General features: G+C 39.4%; 1 protein-coding gene across 2 annotated transcripts in view; it reads right to left on the bottom strand.

The window, feature by feature from the left end:
* atxn7l1 (ataxin 7-like 1) overlaps positions 1-16,989 on the bottom strand; it is a 55,882-nt gene that overhangs the window by 16,662 nt on the left and 22,231 nt on the right. The window contains exons 1-6 of one of the 2 annotated variants that reach the window (XM_041780760.1): positions 13,643-13,745; positions 13,001-13,199; positions 12,454-12,884; positions 5,656-5,738; positions 2,392-2,645; positions 1,293-1,503 (exon numbers count right to left, since the gene is read on the bottom strand). In XM_041780760.1, the coding sequence (XP_041636694.1) occupies positions 1,293-1,503; positions 2,392-2,645; positions 5,656-5,738; positions 12,454-12,884; positions 13,001-13,199; positions 13,643-13,658 (1,194 nt within the window). In that variant the 5' untranslated portion in view covers positions 13,659-13,745. Of the gene's footprint in view, positions 1-1,292; positions 1,504-2,391; positions 2,646-5,655; positions 5,739-12,453; positions 12,885-13,000; positions 13,200-13,642; positions 13,759-16,989 lie in introns of those variants that run through there. The other variant, XM_041780759.1, reaches the window with a different exon arrangement.

The raw sequence follows: 16,989 nt of genomic DNA on the forward strand, positions 1-16,989 counted from the left end.
TGCATATTCAGGTGTTACAACTCCCCTTCTTCCCCAAAACAAAACTGTGATGCAAACAAGTCATGTCTGAGCATGAAATCCCAGAAAAGTTATTTTATAAGTCCCTCTGTTTTCACTTCTTCATAACTGAACCTGCAGTTTTAAGTTTTGTTCCTCTTTGCTGAGGTCTAGTTGCTACTGAAAACCTAATTTCCTGATTCACTCGGGAAAACAGCTATGTACTCTAATTTTGAAGGAAATGTTGGCACTACCACGTTTATCATTGATTGAACTTTGCTGTAACAGCAGTGCCAATGAGTTGACGCTACTACAGAGTCTACAGCTGCTCCTCTGACCTCTTACAGCACCACAGCCCACTTCTTTTAATCATCATGGACTTAAAACAAGCAAATCATCACTTTAAACTCAACTTTAAACAGTTGTTTAAGCCATTGTAATACGAGTCGCTGACAAGACAGACTGTCTTGAGCCAAGCTTGTATTGAAGCCCCAGATAGACCGACAGAGATGCTGTGCAAAGCAAGCACTTGCTTCATGTTGCTGTTATTACAGACATTAAACTTCGGGAGGAGAGAAAACCCCTTGAAAATTTTTACTGTGCTTCACATTAATCATATGAATATAAAAGGGTGACATTTGGTATGTTATATGGCTGCTCTTTAGTGTTGGAGCAACATATTATGACTGGACTGGTCACTTTCACATTGCACTTACGACAGCATCGTTTAAGTCTCATGCGGGCACCACAACTCAAGCAGTGATCCAAAAATCCACACAATGGCAGACCATTTACTGGAGACGGCATTTGACGCTGGTTTACTGCCCACTGCTACATGGTAAAGGGTGGGCTTAGTGAGAACTTCGATGGGTCAGGCTGGACTTTTTGGGCCAGATCTAAACTTGTGCATTTTTTTAAAGATAAATGACTGAATAAAAAATTAAATATACATCATCTGTTTTTCATGTTAAATGCTGTTGTGAAGGGTTGTATGATCAGTAATGTATGATGTCAAAGACAGATTACTGTATGTGTGTCAATTTTCTAACAAAAAAAAAAAACAAAGTTGTATTTTTTTAAACTGCTTAGAAATAAATATTAAACATGACTTTTATCTCTTTTTTGCCTTGAAAACATTGCGAGCTACACCTGAAAACACATTATTTCTCTATTTGGCATTTTAAAGCAGGCCTTGTGAAGTAAAAATGGGAAATACAGCCTTCAGTGTTTAATGTTGCAAGGTTATGGATTATAAAAATGTCTGTAAGTGCGGCTTAAGTAATCATAATATTTACCCCTAAAGGCTGTGGGTGGTGATTGGCGTAGTGATAAGCCAGCCTTTCAGACTCCTCTGGAGTCTCGGTGTCTCCCTCGTCGCTGGAAAGTCGACTGCTGTCTCCTGCTACAGTTAACCAGCTGTGGGGCAACGGCTCTTGGTTAGCAGCCTGGGCAGGGGTGGGTGCTGGGAGCAAAGGGCTGGAGGTGGAGGTGGTGGAGCCAGGAACCCTGAGGTGACAGAAACAGAGGTGGGTTAATGATACAAAAAAAGAGAGGCGGAAGAGAGAGCAGAGGTGGGAAATAAGAGGAGTAAGAAGGAAAAGGAAGAAGAGATTTAAGAGGAGAAGGGAAACAAAAAGTAAAAGGAGGATGTGGAATAAAAGACAAGGGAAGAAATGTATAGAGGAGTCCTTAAGAGTTAAACATAATAGCTTCCATTCAAATTTATCTAAGCAGAGCAATCCATGTTATATTCAATTGTTCTGCAGGGAAAAATCCAGAGCTAACCTCCCTTTTTAAACAGGATCATCTTCTATGGAAGAAGAGGAATTCATTGTCAGAAAGGCAGACTTTGTAATTGTTTTACTTTTGTTTCTTCCCTCAACATTTTTGTTTATAGCATCCCCTGGTGGAAATAACAGGAACAGGCAGGGATTCCCTGCTCATGCATCTGTCCAGGATCAGCACAGTTGCAGTGCAATATTGGAAAAAGCAAATCAGATATGAATAAAAAAGCTAGTCAGTCTGAAATAATACAGCGTATTATATTGCAATAGAATCGTTTTTTTTAAAGGGAAGCAAAGTATGCAAGGAATGACCAAAATACTTCAATTTAATACACTTGATTTGACTTTTAAATTTGCAAACAACATATCTTGGCACTTACAATACTCTTCCCTTTTTCACTGAATTCACATAGACCTTACATTATGTGTTCCAAATGTAGAATATTGAAAACAGTTATCATAGTGAGACAATGAGCAGGCAAAAGCGATTTTCAAGCATACCACTGGAAATAGCATCCTGGAATACATGTTCAGATAGTATTGCTCAAAATTAATTGAAGACGAACTAAGTTTCTCCTGGCCTTATTTAACTTTCAGCCCTCTCTCCTACCTGGGTATGTGTGCGTTGGCCAGCCGTAGCTTCAGAGTGGACAGCGGTCGTCCATTAGGGCAGTGAGGCTTGCTGGTCTCCTGTGACAGACTACTCTGACTGCTGCCCTCCTTCCCTCCCTGCGATGTGTCCTTGTCTTTTTCCTTCACTTTTGCTCCCTCCTTCTCCTTCGCCCGCCCCTTGTGTTCGGCCAGGAGGATATCAAAGTGTTTCCTCCGGCCTGGGACAGCTCGGCGGTGAGTTAAGGAGTGAGTCTGCCGGCAGACAGAGAAGCAGAATCAGAAATCACATTGTTTTCCCTAAAAAAAATATAAGCACTGAGTACAGGTAAGCATTTAAACATTATTCGTAGTTGATTGTTAGTTGATTTTATGATGGCTCTTTAGTTTCAAAAAACTTTCCAAAATCGCTGCACAAAGCTGCTGCCAGCATTATACCACACCAGCATGGGTAAATACTGGCAGCGGATGGTGAGCTTGTCTTCACTTCCAGCTACTTTGGAGTGTAACCAGGCATCAAAACATTTGGCTTCCAAATAAAAAATGTGAGTTTGAGGCTGGTGGAGTTCTGGCTTTAACAGGAAAAAGATTGTTTTATATTTGCCAAAGTTAAGATTGAAACCTTCTATCTTCAACATTTAAGACACTTTTAAAACCAATTGTTTTCATCAGAAGTTTGGGTATGTCCATGTGTAATGTGGAAACCAGTATACTAGTATAAAATGCTGAGAGAGTTATCATCATCACTGCAATTGCAGCCCTCACCTTCTGAACATGATCTGATGCTTTTGAAAATTTTCTCCCAGCTATTTAGCATTGCACTTCACTGCACTCAGTGTGAGGGGATATATAGCCATGTAGATGAGGCTGGAGGTGTCACAGACTGATTGCCTCCATGCAGAGTTGCATAGATGCAGAATTTCATGCAAAATGAGCCCCTACCAAGTACTGAGTGCATAAATGAACATAATTTTCCAGAAGGTCAACATTTCTGAATCAACAATATTTGTTTTATAATACTCTATTATTTTGAGACAGTGGATTTTTGATTTTCATGACCTGTGAGCTGTTATTCCCAAGGTTAAAACAAAAAAGTGCTGAAATAATTCACTTTATCTAAATGGAAGACTTGCTATTTTATTTAAAAAATTGACAAAATATACTTGTTCAAGATATTCTAATTTTCTGAGATACACTTGTATTTGTATAGTGCTGGGTAAAAGTATTGGGCCCCTTCCTGATCTCTTTTTGAAATTATGATTTTATTTATTAAGTGAAAAAAACATGCAAACCCACCTGGCCCTATGTGAAATGTACCCCCCCCCCACACACACACACACACAGATAAATCATGTATTAAGTGTGATTAACCAAATTTTTTGAGAGCTGAGCTCAATTTAACAGGCCACACCTAGGCCTGATTACTGCCAGACCCACTGAATCAGGAAATCGCTTAAATAGAACCTGTCAGACAAAGTGAAGCAGGCTTGGAGATCTCAAAAAGAAACACCTCATGCCTCAATCAACAACAAATCAGAAACAAAGTCATTGACATTTAGTAGTCTGGAAAGGATTACAGAGCCACTTCTTAGACTTTGGGACTCCAGCAAACAATGGTGAGAGCCATTATCCACAAATGGAGAAAACTTGGAATAGTGGTGGACCTTACCAGGAGTGGTTGACCAATCACTCCACAAGCACAGATGACTCACAAAAAAAACCCAAAACAACATCTAAAGACCTGCAGACCTCACTTGACTCAGGTAAGGTCAGTGTTCATGATGAACAATAAGAAAGAGACTGGGCAAACATGGCATCAATGGGAGAGTTCCGTGGACAAAAACACTGCTGACAGAAAGGAAAACAAAGGCTTGTCTCACATTTGCCAAAAAACATCCTGATGATCTCCAAGACGTTTGGGAAAATATTCAGAGGACTGACAAACGAAAGTGTGTCCTGTTTCATCTGGCACATAACTAGCACAGCATTTCTTAAGAACAACATCATACCAACAGTTAAACATGGTGGCAGTGTGATGGTCTGGGGCCTGGGGGCTGCAATGCTGCTTCGGGATCTGGATGACTTGCTGTGATTGATGGAACCATGAATTCTGCTCTCTACCAGAAAATCCTGAAGGGGCCATCAGTTTCCAGGTCATGACCTCCAGCAAACTTGGGTTATGTAGCAGTACAATGATCTAAAACACATCAGCAAGTCCACCTCTGAATGGCTTAAAAAAAAACAGAATAAAGGTTTTGGATTGGCCTAGTCAAAGTCTGGACTTAACTCCAATGGAGATAACTGTGGCATGACCTAAAACAAGCAGTTTATGCTCAAAAACCCTCCAATGTGGCTGAAATAAAATAATTCTTCAAAAAAGAGTGGGCAAAAATTTCCCCACAGCATTATGAAAGACGCATTGCAAGCCATTGCAAATGCAGCCGTTGCCACAAAGGATGGCACAACCAGGTATTAGATTCAGAGGGCAATTACTTTTTCATATAGGGCCAGTTAGGTCTGGATGGCTTTTTCCCTTGATAGCATTTTGTATTTATTTGGGTTAACTTTGTCTGCTATTCAAATTTATTTGATGATCTGAAACATCCGAGTGAGACAAATATACAAAAAAATAAGAGATCAGGAAGGGGCTAATACTTTTCCACAGCACTGCAAGACTGCATCTAGATATAAGGATATATTACCACTACCTTTGTTACAGTACCAATATCTTAAGCACTTTAAGCTGCATTCTAGTATAAAAAGTGCTATGGAAATTAAGTTTGATTTTACTCTTCATTATATTTAAATCATTATTAACAACACAAATCTCTTAAGCTTATGAAAACCAAGGTAAGGCATGCTTATTCGCACTAGCCATTAAAAAGTCAATCCAGAGGCCTCATATATCTTTATGCTTAACAACCAGTTTGAAGTGATTAAGGAAGCTTGATAGAAGTAATTAAAGGGCAGTAAAATAGTTTTACAGCTGAATGATGTTGTCACCTCATCCAACATGTATAATTACCACATCAAAGGAAGCGTAGGAGCTATAACACTTCAGCTCTGCTACCCTGCATTTACTAAGAAATGGGCAGAGCAGGCGTATCACTAAGTGGCAAACAGGGTCATAGCTACAAACAGTGACATCAGTGCACCTTTTCGTAGTATGACTCTCAAACAAATAAAGCTGGGCGGATAAACAGAAAGCAGGACAAACAGGCTAAGAGTGTGAGAGATAAAGGGACAGTGTGCTTCTTTGAGTTACCTTGCAGGTGAGAGACCTCGTGCAGGGCCGTTTAGTCTCTGGATCCTGGACACCACAGTGCTTGTTTGGATCAAACACTCTCCCTAAAAAGCACAAAAACACACACATCAGACTGCTCCTTATCAAATTTGTTGGGCGTCAGGCTCTCCGACTACCACATAATTTGTCTCGTTTCAGACGCACAAACACTCGTCTGCCCACATGTTCTTTTGTGCATTCATTCTGTTGTAGTGTAAGCCGTCTGTAGTCTAATAGTACCATTTGGTGTGACATTATTATTAGCAATGCTTCCCCTCTCAAACAGATATACTGGACAGATCCCGCATGCTGTGACAAATCGTTTTTGACAGGACATGCTGGCAGCCTGACAAGAGTCAACTGTGACCGACAGCACAAGGAAACTCTCTCTGAGTAGAATCAGAGGGGGGAAATGTAATAAAAATGCATTAAGATGTAACTCTCAACTTTTACAACTCTGCCAGTTGGCAGCCAGCGTCTAGAATGTAAAACGAATTCTCTGAGAGGCAAAATGTGTATGAGAGAGCCAAGGTGTGAAGAGTAAACAGGCAGGAGACAAACAACATGAACATATAATTTTCTGGCAAACACAGCGTTGGGTTCAGTCTGTTTAGCTCATTTCACGAGTGATATTGCTTCTTGGTTTTGTTTGTTTAAAGTGAGCAGGCTTAGTGAGATTGTGTTGTCACATAAGAGAAGCAGTATTATCAGACAATGTGGTTAAATCTGACCGCTGCCTTAAATTGTTATGGTTAAAGCTCCTGTTAGTAATGTCAAGCTGATTATAAAACAGAGTGAAATTCATACTGATTTCTTTATCTACGCTACTATAGTGAAGAAGACCATCAGTGTCAGGCTTAATAATTTCTATGGCACTTTTTTAAAGCCTGGAACCACCACTGCCACAGCGTAGAGGTCAGAGGTAGTGAGTTACAGCACATTTCTGCGAAAGCCTGCTTACATTTTCACAACTAAGATTTGCAGTGTGTTATAGCAATGGGCTGTCTTAGAATATTTAAAAATAGACACCATATTACTTTAATTACCACCATGAAAGGAGTGCTGTGTAATGAGTGCAAATTTAGAATAAATGCCTTAAGAATGTGTGTCTCTTTCCAGCAGCATCGTGCACAGAGGGAGAGGAAAAGAGACAAAACTTCATTAGATCCTCTGTCCTGATGTAACTCAGTTTATTGGTGAAATGTAAAAAAAAGATGCTGCAACTACAGACCACCTACAGTCTCCCCCTGTTCTACACACTGGCAAGTGCTTGGTCCGTCCTGCTTCTTTTATAATGTGGTTTGTAAACTTGTGCCAGTAATGCTGTATACTGAGGGGAAATTTTAAGAAGGTGTAGTTGATAAAAATAGCGCAATGTCACTTCCCGCACTCCAGAGTGACCACACCCACATTTGGGTGTAAGCATCTAGGTCGTCAGGGAGGCCGGTCAAAGGGTGTAAATCAAAGATACAAAAGAAGCCATGTATGTGATGCAGCGGCCTGTTTGGAAAAGAAGAAAACAGCAAACAAGAAACTATTATTGATTGGATTATAGGTTGTGGATAACAACTATAGACTCATCCTAATGTATTAAGAACAGGACAAGGACTGGCTATCCTTCAGCTAGAACCTGAGGTATGAATGTGATAATGTCAAGAAAATACGCCCATTTAGCATAGCTTATGTACACAGTTAAACTGTATGTATGCATAAGATCCCTGGAGGCAAAAAAAGCTGGAACTCACTCTGGTAAATAAAGATACAAAGTAAGGAGCAAATGCTCTCCTATTGGTAGGTGTGAGAATACAGATCATGGTATTAAACTGTCATACTACAAAAATATTTGTCATTCCTGACGCTCATAATCAGGCCTGATGTTTGACAATGAGCTGTGATGATGCAATTGGGATAAAATCTGGCTAAATTTGTGTAGTCTAAGCAGGCCTTTAGTCCACTCATGGGGTGCCAGAATAGACTCATTGGTAAAAATTCATGTGAACAATTGTTAACTTAGTCTTTTATCTTGGATATAAAAATTGTAATAATTTATTAAAACTCCTAGAAATGAAGGGGCGCAGATGGCCTTGTGGTTTGAGGCGTGCCCCATGTATGTGGGCGGCCTGGGAACAAGTCCATTACTTTCCTGCATGTCTCTCCCCCACTCTTTCATTCATTTTTCTAACTCTACCCATTGTTCCCCCATATCTATGAATAAAGGCATCAAAACCCCAAAATATATTGTTAAATGAAAAAGGAAATTTAAAAAATATATATCAGAAATGACAATAAGAAATATTAAATTTCCATCTCATAAACACACAAAACTTCTCATATGACCACTTTTAGCTGCATATTTCAGTCTTGATGCATGTATTAATAAAATACACAAGCTTTCTGAGCATTTATTCTACCAGTCACCATCTTAATACAGAGTTTTCACTGGTGCACGAATACTACAGCAGCACCACCAGCTGTCACTGGCTCAAGCTGTGCTGTTGCTTCTTGCTCCTCTGCACACTTTGAGTCATCCACATTTTATTCTGGATCTTATGAGTAGCCCCGGATGTCTGACTCCAACATTTCAGTATTACAAATCACTTTCCTCCATGTCCATTCTACCATTGCTTTCTGTCTTGGTCCTCTGACATGTGCTCTCACCAGCTGATGTCAGACACGGTGCTTTGATCCTGGCGTTGACGCTATGGGCACTGCCATGGGCAGGCACAGAGAAATGTAGAATTGAAGTTTGAAAGGTGTGGGAAAAGCCTACATGATGTGAGTAAATCACTGCTGATTCAAATCAGCACTTAAAGCTGTACTAAAATGTGCTGTATGAGTTAACTTTCATTTATAACAGTGTTTCTTAACCAAAGAGGCAAATTGTTGAAAAATAACTTTTCAAGAGCCACAATCCAAGTAGTGAAAAGAGGCAAAAAATAGGTAAAAGTGGCAATAAAAATAAGTTAGAGGTGACAAAAACAGTCAAAAAGCGAAAAATGATAGAAAAGTGACTAAAAAGGGGAAAAAGCCAGATAAAAGTGGCAAAAATTGGATAAAAGTGGCAAAAACAGTCAAAAAAGGCTTAAAAGTGGAAAAATGAAAATAAAGGACAATAATTGGGAATAAGGGCAATGGAAATATACAGACACAAAAAAGCTGACAATTAAGTTTGACAAATAAAGCCTACTGTATAAGTGTGGAAAACAAACTGATAAATGTAACGTGTAATGGATCATTTCTGAGGTCAAAGTTTCCCTTTTTGAGGTTTTCTGGGGGAATAATATCTTAAATTAAGACATGGAAGAGTCAGAAAATATCTCAAAATAAACACATTTAAAAATAAAAGCAGGCAAGACATGCTCGCTTCAGGTAGAGCAAGAGGAGCATTCTTTTGTGCATCAATGAATAAGAGGTTCAACAAGCTAACGATAGCCTGACCAATCAGTGAGTTGGTTTTGTCTGAGATCATATTATCAATAACTGTTGAAGGCTTCCCTTATCAAGATGCATCTTAAAAAATATCTTTCACTGCCAGAAATCTGTTGCTACTCTGAGCTTAAATGTATGTCAAAGGTAGTAGTAGTGCTGGGCAATTAATCCACTTTAGATTTTAGCTTCCCATGATCATTAAAACAAGATAATCGAGATTAAGCTATTACTGTGCTGCATGCTGTGTTGAGCACGTTTCATCCATCGGTTTTGTCATGTTTGGAAAAGGGAGCCCATCCTCCATTTCTTTTTGAATTAAGGGATGAATATAAAAAATGTTTTAATCTGATTCATCTATCAATTAAAAAATAGAGGATTAGATTATAAGAATAAAAGTTGTAAGACACTAAGTGTCGGTGTAAGTTAAGAGATGATATCGAGAGTAAAAGCTTTGCTGAGAAACACAGAGGCCTTTGTTTTCCCCCTTTTACTGGCCGGTTAACAACAACCTCCGGTCAGCAGGTTATCGTAAACAGTGTAACTGTCAAAGGGCTGTAATCTGGTGCTGGCCCTCCCTATAATCCCTGTAATCTTTTTGTGTTAGCAGCATGAGCCAGCTGAGGCAAAGGTGGACAAAAAACACACAGAGAGCAGCACAGCAGCAATGAGCATGGCCTCAGACATAAATAAACTCACATGCTCTCTAGCATGAACTTAAAAAGGAAGTTAAATGAGAGGAGAATGGGTAGTGCGATGAAAAAGAAGTAGAAGAAGGAGACGACAGAGCAGCAAGACAGTAGTTAATGGCGAAAGAGAGGAGGAGAAAAGGAATATGTGAAAGGAAAAAAAATGAGGCCAGAGTGTAAGAGGGAGAAACTAAGAGGTCAAGGCAGGAGGTGGAGAGAGCAAGAGGATGAAAATATATAGAGACACAGGAGGGGGGAGAAATCTCTCAAGAAGACAAGCAGCTTTTTTGGCAGCGGGGAGCTTGCGAATTAGAGGGTGTAAATCAGCAGCTCGGCGCGCAGCAAGACACGGCGCAAATGGGGAGAGAGAAAAGAGAAATTCGAATTGGAGGGAGAGGACACTCTTGATAGAGAGACACGGCATGAAGACCTTGAAGCATCAGGCAAAAATCTCTTGAACTTTTTCTTGCTTTGAGATGACCATGAGCTGAACTTGGGGGTGTAAACGTTTGATTAAAATAACAAATTAGAGATTCAGGAATTATGAAGGAGACAAAAAGTGCTAGTGCTTGAGAAAGGAGAACAGAGAAAACAAAAAAAGAACATTTATTGTCTTCTTCAAAGAACTAAAAGCCACTTTGCCTTGCATTCTTGTGGCATTTCCATCTACTTGTTCCTCATGTTAGGACTGAACTTGGGAAAACAGGGTTGAGTTTTGCTGCCATTTCTGCACTGAATTCTCCCCAGACTGATTCGAAACTGTCAGAGCCCATTTCCCATGAAGCCTTTTGTTCTGGTTAAATAAATGTTAGATAAAGACAAAGAAATACACTATAAAGTTTTAAAAGGGGACTCATGGGTCCAAACACAAAATTTACCCTCAACAGTGTCCTAACTGCAGCCAAAAATTCAGACGGGAAGCTTTCCAGAAGATTCAGAGTTAAGAAATAGCATGTGTGAGACTGTGGGAGCATTTTCATGTTTGTTTATGTGTGACTTCTTGTGAAAATCAATTTGGTAGTTTTTAAGAGACTCTTCCAGCTCAAGCATGTTTGCTTCCTTTAACTTATCAAGCTTCTTTTCTGAGCTTTAAGTTGACTAATCAAATCTCAAAGTCAACCATGAAAATTTCCAAAGGGAAAGATTGTTGCTTAATTGATTATTGATTATTTCTTTTTCAACATTTAGACTCTTACTGCACCCATAAATAGGCATTAGAAGACTACTAACGCTTTGAAGGGTTAAGTGAATGCAGTGTTTCCCATTAAAGATGGTGGCCCACTATAGCCTAATCTTTACAGCCATAGTAATAATAATTAATCTTCTGGTAATCTATCTTAAACGATAAAACCCCAGCATGTGAACAGGTAAAGACTGAGCTCCAGTCAGGAAACATAAACCTGTATTATAACAAACATATGTAAAACTTGTTGAAAACTCTTTGCACTCACAAACCCTGTTCACTGAGGCAGAGAGAAGGAGAGGCAGTCACTGTAAAATAACCGAAGCAATACCTCAGTGAAACAGTCGATGATTTCAGTTGTTTGATAGTTCATATTTCTTTCAGGAATCAGGGAGAATACTTTGCTCTCAGGGGGCACAAAATTGATGCATTTAAGTTAAAAATTTAGAATTTGTTGCCCATGGCAACAAGCCCATTCAAGAGATTTTTTGATATTGTCTGAAATGAAAAATGAAATAAAACCTGAAATGAAATTTACTCTGGCAACACTGGCAAATAAAAAAAAAAACATACAGAATGAAAACCTAAAACTGAATTGGTTTGACTTACATCTATCTTTTAAAACCTGCCATATACTCTGTAGTATAAGATGCACCTTTCATACCCATTTTTTTTTATCTGATGTGAGCAAATACCAGTATAAAATGCAGGGATATGTGCTCTCATGACCACAAGTGCATGCAGCTGCCACTGCCACACAGTACATGAGACTTAACACAATTGCAAATAACCCCATTCATTGTGTATTGCAAGCAGCTGCTCCACTGCTCAGAAGGTTATGGAATTCCTCCCTTTTCTTATTCATTAGGTCATAATCCTGCATTAAAAAAGCAGAGGAGTGTACCATTAAGTAAATAAACCTTGTTGAGTTCCTGTTTTGACTGTAAAGACTCTGCAGTTAAAAATAACAAATGACAGACAGAGGAGGGCAGTGAGCTGTGAGTCTGTCTCACAACAATCACCACAGGCTCAGAGCTCAACTACCGCACTATTGCTAGTACATGCATTAACGCTATGGTGATAACATAAAGGGTTAAAAGAGCAATACAGCTGCACAGAAACAGCACGGTGTGGACTTTGCTGAACAAAACAAAAATGGTTTGTTTGAACCTTTTTTCCCTTCAGGGGACTCCAAAGAACTGCCTGCAGTCAAATACCAGGGCGACTCATACTCTGGATTTTATGTCATGTTATGCACTTAATAGGGAAATATAATCATTTAAAAGACTTAAAAAAAAAAACAAAAACAAAATAAAATAGGATCTTTCTAGAAATACTGTAAGACTTAAAAATCAAATTAATCACTTTTAGGGCCTTGATTTCAAACAAGACATTTTAATGCTTTAAAAACTTTACAACCCCAGGAAACTAAACATGCCTGCATAAGGATAAAAACAAACCAGACGGCATCTTATGACTCACCTGAGAGTCTTCTATGTGACTTGGAGGAAGCCTTTGTCCCGTTCTGGTGCTTCTTCTCCAGTGGCGACAATGAAGATGAAGGCAGGGCGCCAGACCGGTGTGCAGGGGAAGGTGACGGAGAGGGTTTCCTGTCCAGTGGGGAAGACGAAGGCGTAGATGACGGCCGTCTGTCAAGGGGCGAGCGAGCCGGACTGGGCCGCCCATCCAAAGAGGACGGAGACGTGGTGGAGCGAGGTGTGGGTGGCCCACTAGTGCCACGGCCATTCAGGAGCTTCTCAGTGGACCGCTGAGAGGATGAGGGGGCGTGGAATGAGGGCTTGTTGACGGAAGGAGAAGGGGAGGGAGAGGAGGAAGTGAGGCGCACGTGAGATGCTGAGTCGGCTCGGTTGAGGCATGGCATTTTCTCCAGGCTTACAACTGGAAGGGATACACTGGAGAGGGGAAAGATGAAGTTAGAATTCTGTTTAAATCTAATTTAACACTGGCTTTATGAGAAGACAAAGCCTAGGGAAATGCTATTCTATTGGAAAAAGATGTATGTGCCAACCATGTCTTGTTCCGAGATCCCTTTGGTGGGTAGACGGCGAGTGGTGCCTTGTTAAAGCGGGAATGGGGGTAATCTTTAGGGACCCTGAAGGCCAGCGTGTCTCCTGGACTGGGAGCCACAGCAGGGGCCACAGCAGGAGCTTTGGGCTTCATGGGAACCAGGGCGCTCCGGGAGGAGACGGGGGAGACGTGGCGTTTCTCTGAATCAAGTGAAGACAGAAGCAGAGAAAAAGATGCATGACACAAAAACACAAACTCAACAGATAATGAAATACTCAAGCAGTGTAAGGGGTACGCTTTGATCTAATTAGCATCCAATTAGCACCTAAGAGTAATGAGTTGCTACTCAAACCAACCTTTTCTTTCTACTAAGCCTGCTGAGGTACCTGATGAATGTGATTTGGAAAAGTAGATAGAAATCGATGCCAGAACTCTTTCAAATAAAGTATTTCAAATCAATTATGTGTAATCTTCTCTAATTAGCACCTTGTTTGACTCCATCTCCAAGAGCAACAACAGTAAGAATACTTTTGACCCAGATCTGATCAAGTGAAAAGATGCTGAGAAACAGGAAGACTCATGGAGGGAGATAAATCACAAGGATGTGGGGGAACAGTAGGCGAGGAGAGGCGTTAACACTTACGGTTTTTGCTATGCATGTCTTTGTGGGAGAAGGGTGGGGAGGGAATGAAGGGGGGTGTGGTCCGGGACTGTATGTCTCTCTCTGACTGGCTCACAGGGAAACTACACCCCAGCTACCTGAAGGAAAACAAGAGGGGTCAAAACGTCAGAAACACAGAGAAAAGTATGTAGGGAACCTGCTAAAAATATGTAGAAAATGTTTGAAAATTTAAGTGACATTTAGCTCTTTATATAGCTTCAATGAAAGATGAATTTCCTGTCCTTTAGAAGCTGGTGGAGCAGGTAAAATGTGCAAGATGTAGCAAGACTGAGCTAAAAAAAAATATGTTGAAAGCAGCTCTAATTCTGGCCTTGTGGTAAGGTGAATTTCCTGTCTGCTGATTCAATGAAGTAATATGTGAGAGTGAAACAAAAAATACCCAAAACAACTTATTAGGTATTACAAAAAGACTATTTTAGTACACAATGTTGATACTGACAGTTTCTAGCCATTATTTTCATCCATAGAAGCAAAGAATGCTGCAAACATCGTTTTACTGCATGTATGATCAATCATCCACAAAGAAACTACACAAGTCTGCAACTGCACTTTTTTGCACAATAACAAATCAAATGCAAATTATCTGTACTTAACCACAGCGTCCAAAACCCAAATTTTCTTCAGCACTGCCTTAAAATACCAAAGACAGCGTGGAAGGTGTGGAGGCCTAGATCAACTTCCTGTGAGAGTGTACTTTTAAGTTTTAGAAAGGTTCATTAGCAGCTGTCAGATTGTGACTCCTAAGGGGAGAACAAAACACTGCAGGAGCACCTTTGCACCTGCAGCTATAACACTGCTTAACAAGCTAGCATAATATCATTTCATGTAAATCCTGACCTGGTTTAATCAATGATGTTTTGTTTCTCTTATTTGCTTTGGACATCAACTGAATGTGTTGTTTTTATATCTCCTGTAAACACAACCCTAAAACCTCAACCTTAAATAAAGCTTAAAGCTGAAGAAAAATGCCATCTAAAGATGTTGTATAATAACCCTGATGCAAAGCAGAGCACAATACAAATACTTCAGGTCTATTTTTATTTCAGCTAAAATAAAGTCGATATGTTTCCTGTTGCATTTTCAGTCTGTTAACGTTCCCCCGGCCTCAAAAATCTCTTTCAGCAGCAGTCTACAAACCATCAATAAAGTTGCATCATTACTTGTTGTCTCCTCTCAAACAACCTTAAGGCACAACTTTAGTCAAACAGAGCTGCAGAAATGCAACACATCCCGGAGCAGACAAGGGCAGAGGATTGGCACTGTAGTTGTAACAAACCTTTCACTCACAGCCAAGGCATCCTTTTTTGGCTTGGGACGGATCATATACACTATAATTTAAATGTACAGGGGTAGTTTCATCTGGGGCTGGTCAATATATATTTAGTGTTTAAAGGTAGATCAGTATATTTTCAGATGAGATACAAGGTAAGACAACACTGCTTATATCAATATAGTTGGTGCTGATTAAAAAAAAAGATGTCTGGCCTACTGCCTTAGTAAAAGACTATTTACATTAAGATAAATAAGGAGCATTTATTACAGTAGAAAAACCATGATGATCATGATGATTGATACCTGTTTCAGTACCAGTGCAACAAAAACACTAGTCTTAAACCCCCCAAATACTGTGTATCCAATAAATTTAAATTCCTAAAATCTATAGAAAAACTCCTGCACACTGTCTAAATTGTTGGCAACATTTTGGAAAAGTGGGTAGAACTGGAGATGAGCACTCCTCACCAGGTTCACCTATTTTCTCAAATGTTGCCAATGTATTTGTGCAATTGAGACAGTGTATTCTCTCTCTTTTGGTTCAAAATTTGACTAATTATCCTGAAGTTTCTGAAGTATGACTAATCCTTACAATAATGAAGATTTTACCATTTTAAAACCTATTGGAACTTATAAAGACAATAGAAAATATAGGACTGTTGCCAGTGTTTGAATTTAGATAGAATGTAGGTTTTTCTGCTTTTTGCATCGTCATTTTTACGGAGCTGAACTTGAACACATCGTAAGATAACTGTCTTTCCTCTTGTTAGGTCTGCTAATTAACTTTTATTCTGCCAATATCATCACAGATTACAACAGTGGATTAATATTGTTAACTAACAGGACTTGCTACAAACTTTGGTAGCACTTTTCTGAGCAGATGAGTAATAAAACTGTCATGTCACAACTGAAGCCGGTGTTCTAATTGCATAAATCTTCCTGTGCAGCCAGAATCTTTTTTTCCTTCTAGCTGGCAGTTGCAGACACTGCATTTTGTTTCAGTTTGATGCCCAATGCTGATGTGCTTTGAGCTGATGTTCCCTGATTCAAGAAGTGCTGTTTGTATTTGTGCCACTGATAAGATTGAAAAACGCTTCATCACAGACCCCCTAAGACACGATAGCAGTATCAATAAGCCAAGACGTTATGGACTCCCAGATTTTGAAAAATACAGAACAAGGTTTTTACATACCTGGATTTCCAACCCCATCTAAGACTTCTACTGTTGTTGCCAGGGCATCAACGTTTACAATTTTAGTTCTTAAATATTTTAACATTTGTAATAAAGCCATTTTAATTCTACACAAACCCTACAGTATGGCTTGGATTGCCTTTTTAAGGACAGTTGTAGTTGGCGTTTTCCTACTTATCTCTTTTTGCAAGACATCTGCAAGTTAATTTAGTTGATACTATCGATACTGATTCTGATATTTAAGTGTAGATCACTGTTCAAAGTTTAAAGCTGGAGAATTAACAAATTGAGAAATTTTAATCCTTAAAACACACTCTTAGATGTAGGTAATGATGATGAAAAGGAAAAAGAAAAAGCAGCCTCAAACTCCACTAACCTATTTGTTCATACAGCTGATATTTAAAGCTGATATAGAAAAACAGTTGCAAATATTGAGGTTTCAGATCTGACCATGCTGATAATTCACAAAAAAATATTTTGGGGCTTTTATCTTCATTAGAGAGAGAAAGAATAGTGGATGAATCTGGAAACGGATGAGAGAGTGGGGTACGACACACAGCGAAAAAAGGCCACAGGCCAAACTTGAACCCAGACCGCCCCCAACATAGGGCGCTACCCAAAAAGGCCATTTGCACCCCGATAATTCACTTCTAAAGCTAATATCTGCCGATACTGATATCATACTGGTAATATCATGCATCTCAGTTTTTATTCCCATGCAACTTTCCCTTCACAAGATGCAAAAAGATTTCATGATAGCTGCAATTTTTTACTAGGCTCATAAAGTTTATCATTCAGATACTGTGACAACTTTTCTATGCAAAAAAAAAAAGAAAAACATAAA

This window comes from Cheilinus undulatus, linkage group 23, assembly GCF_018320785.1.
Source record: "Cheilinus undulatus linkage group 23, ASM1832078v1, whole genome shotgun sequence".
Lineage (NCBI taxonomy): Eukaryota > Metazoa > Chordata > Actinopteri > Labriformes > Labridae > Cheilinus > Cheilinus undulatus.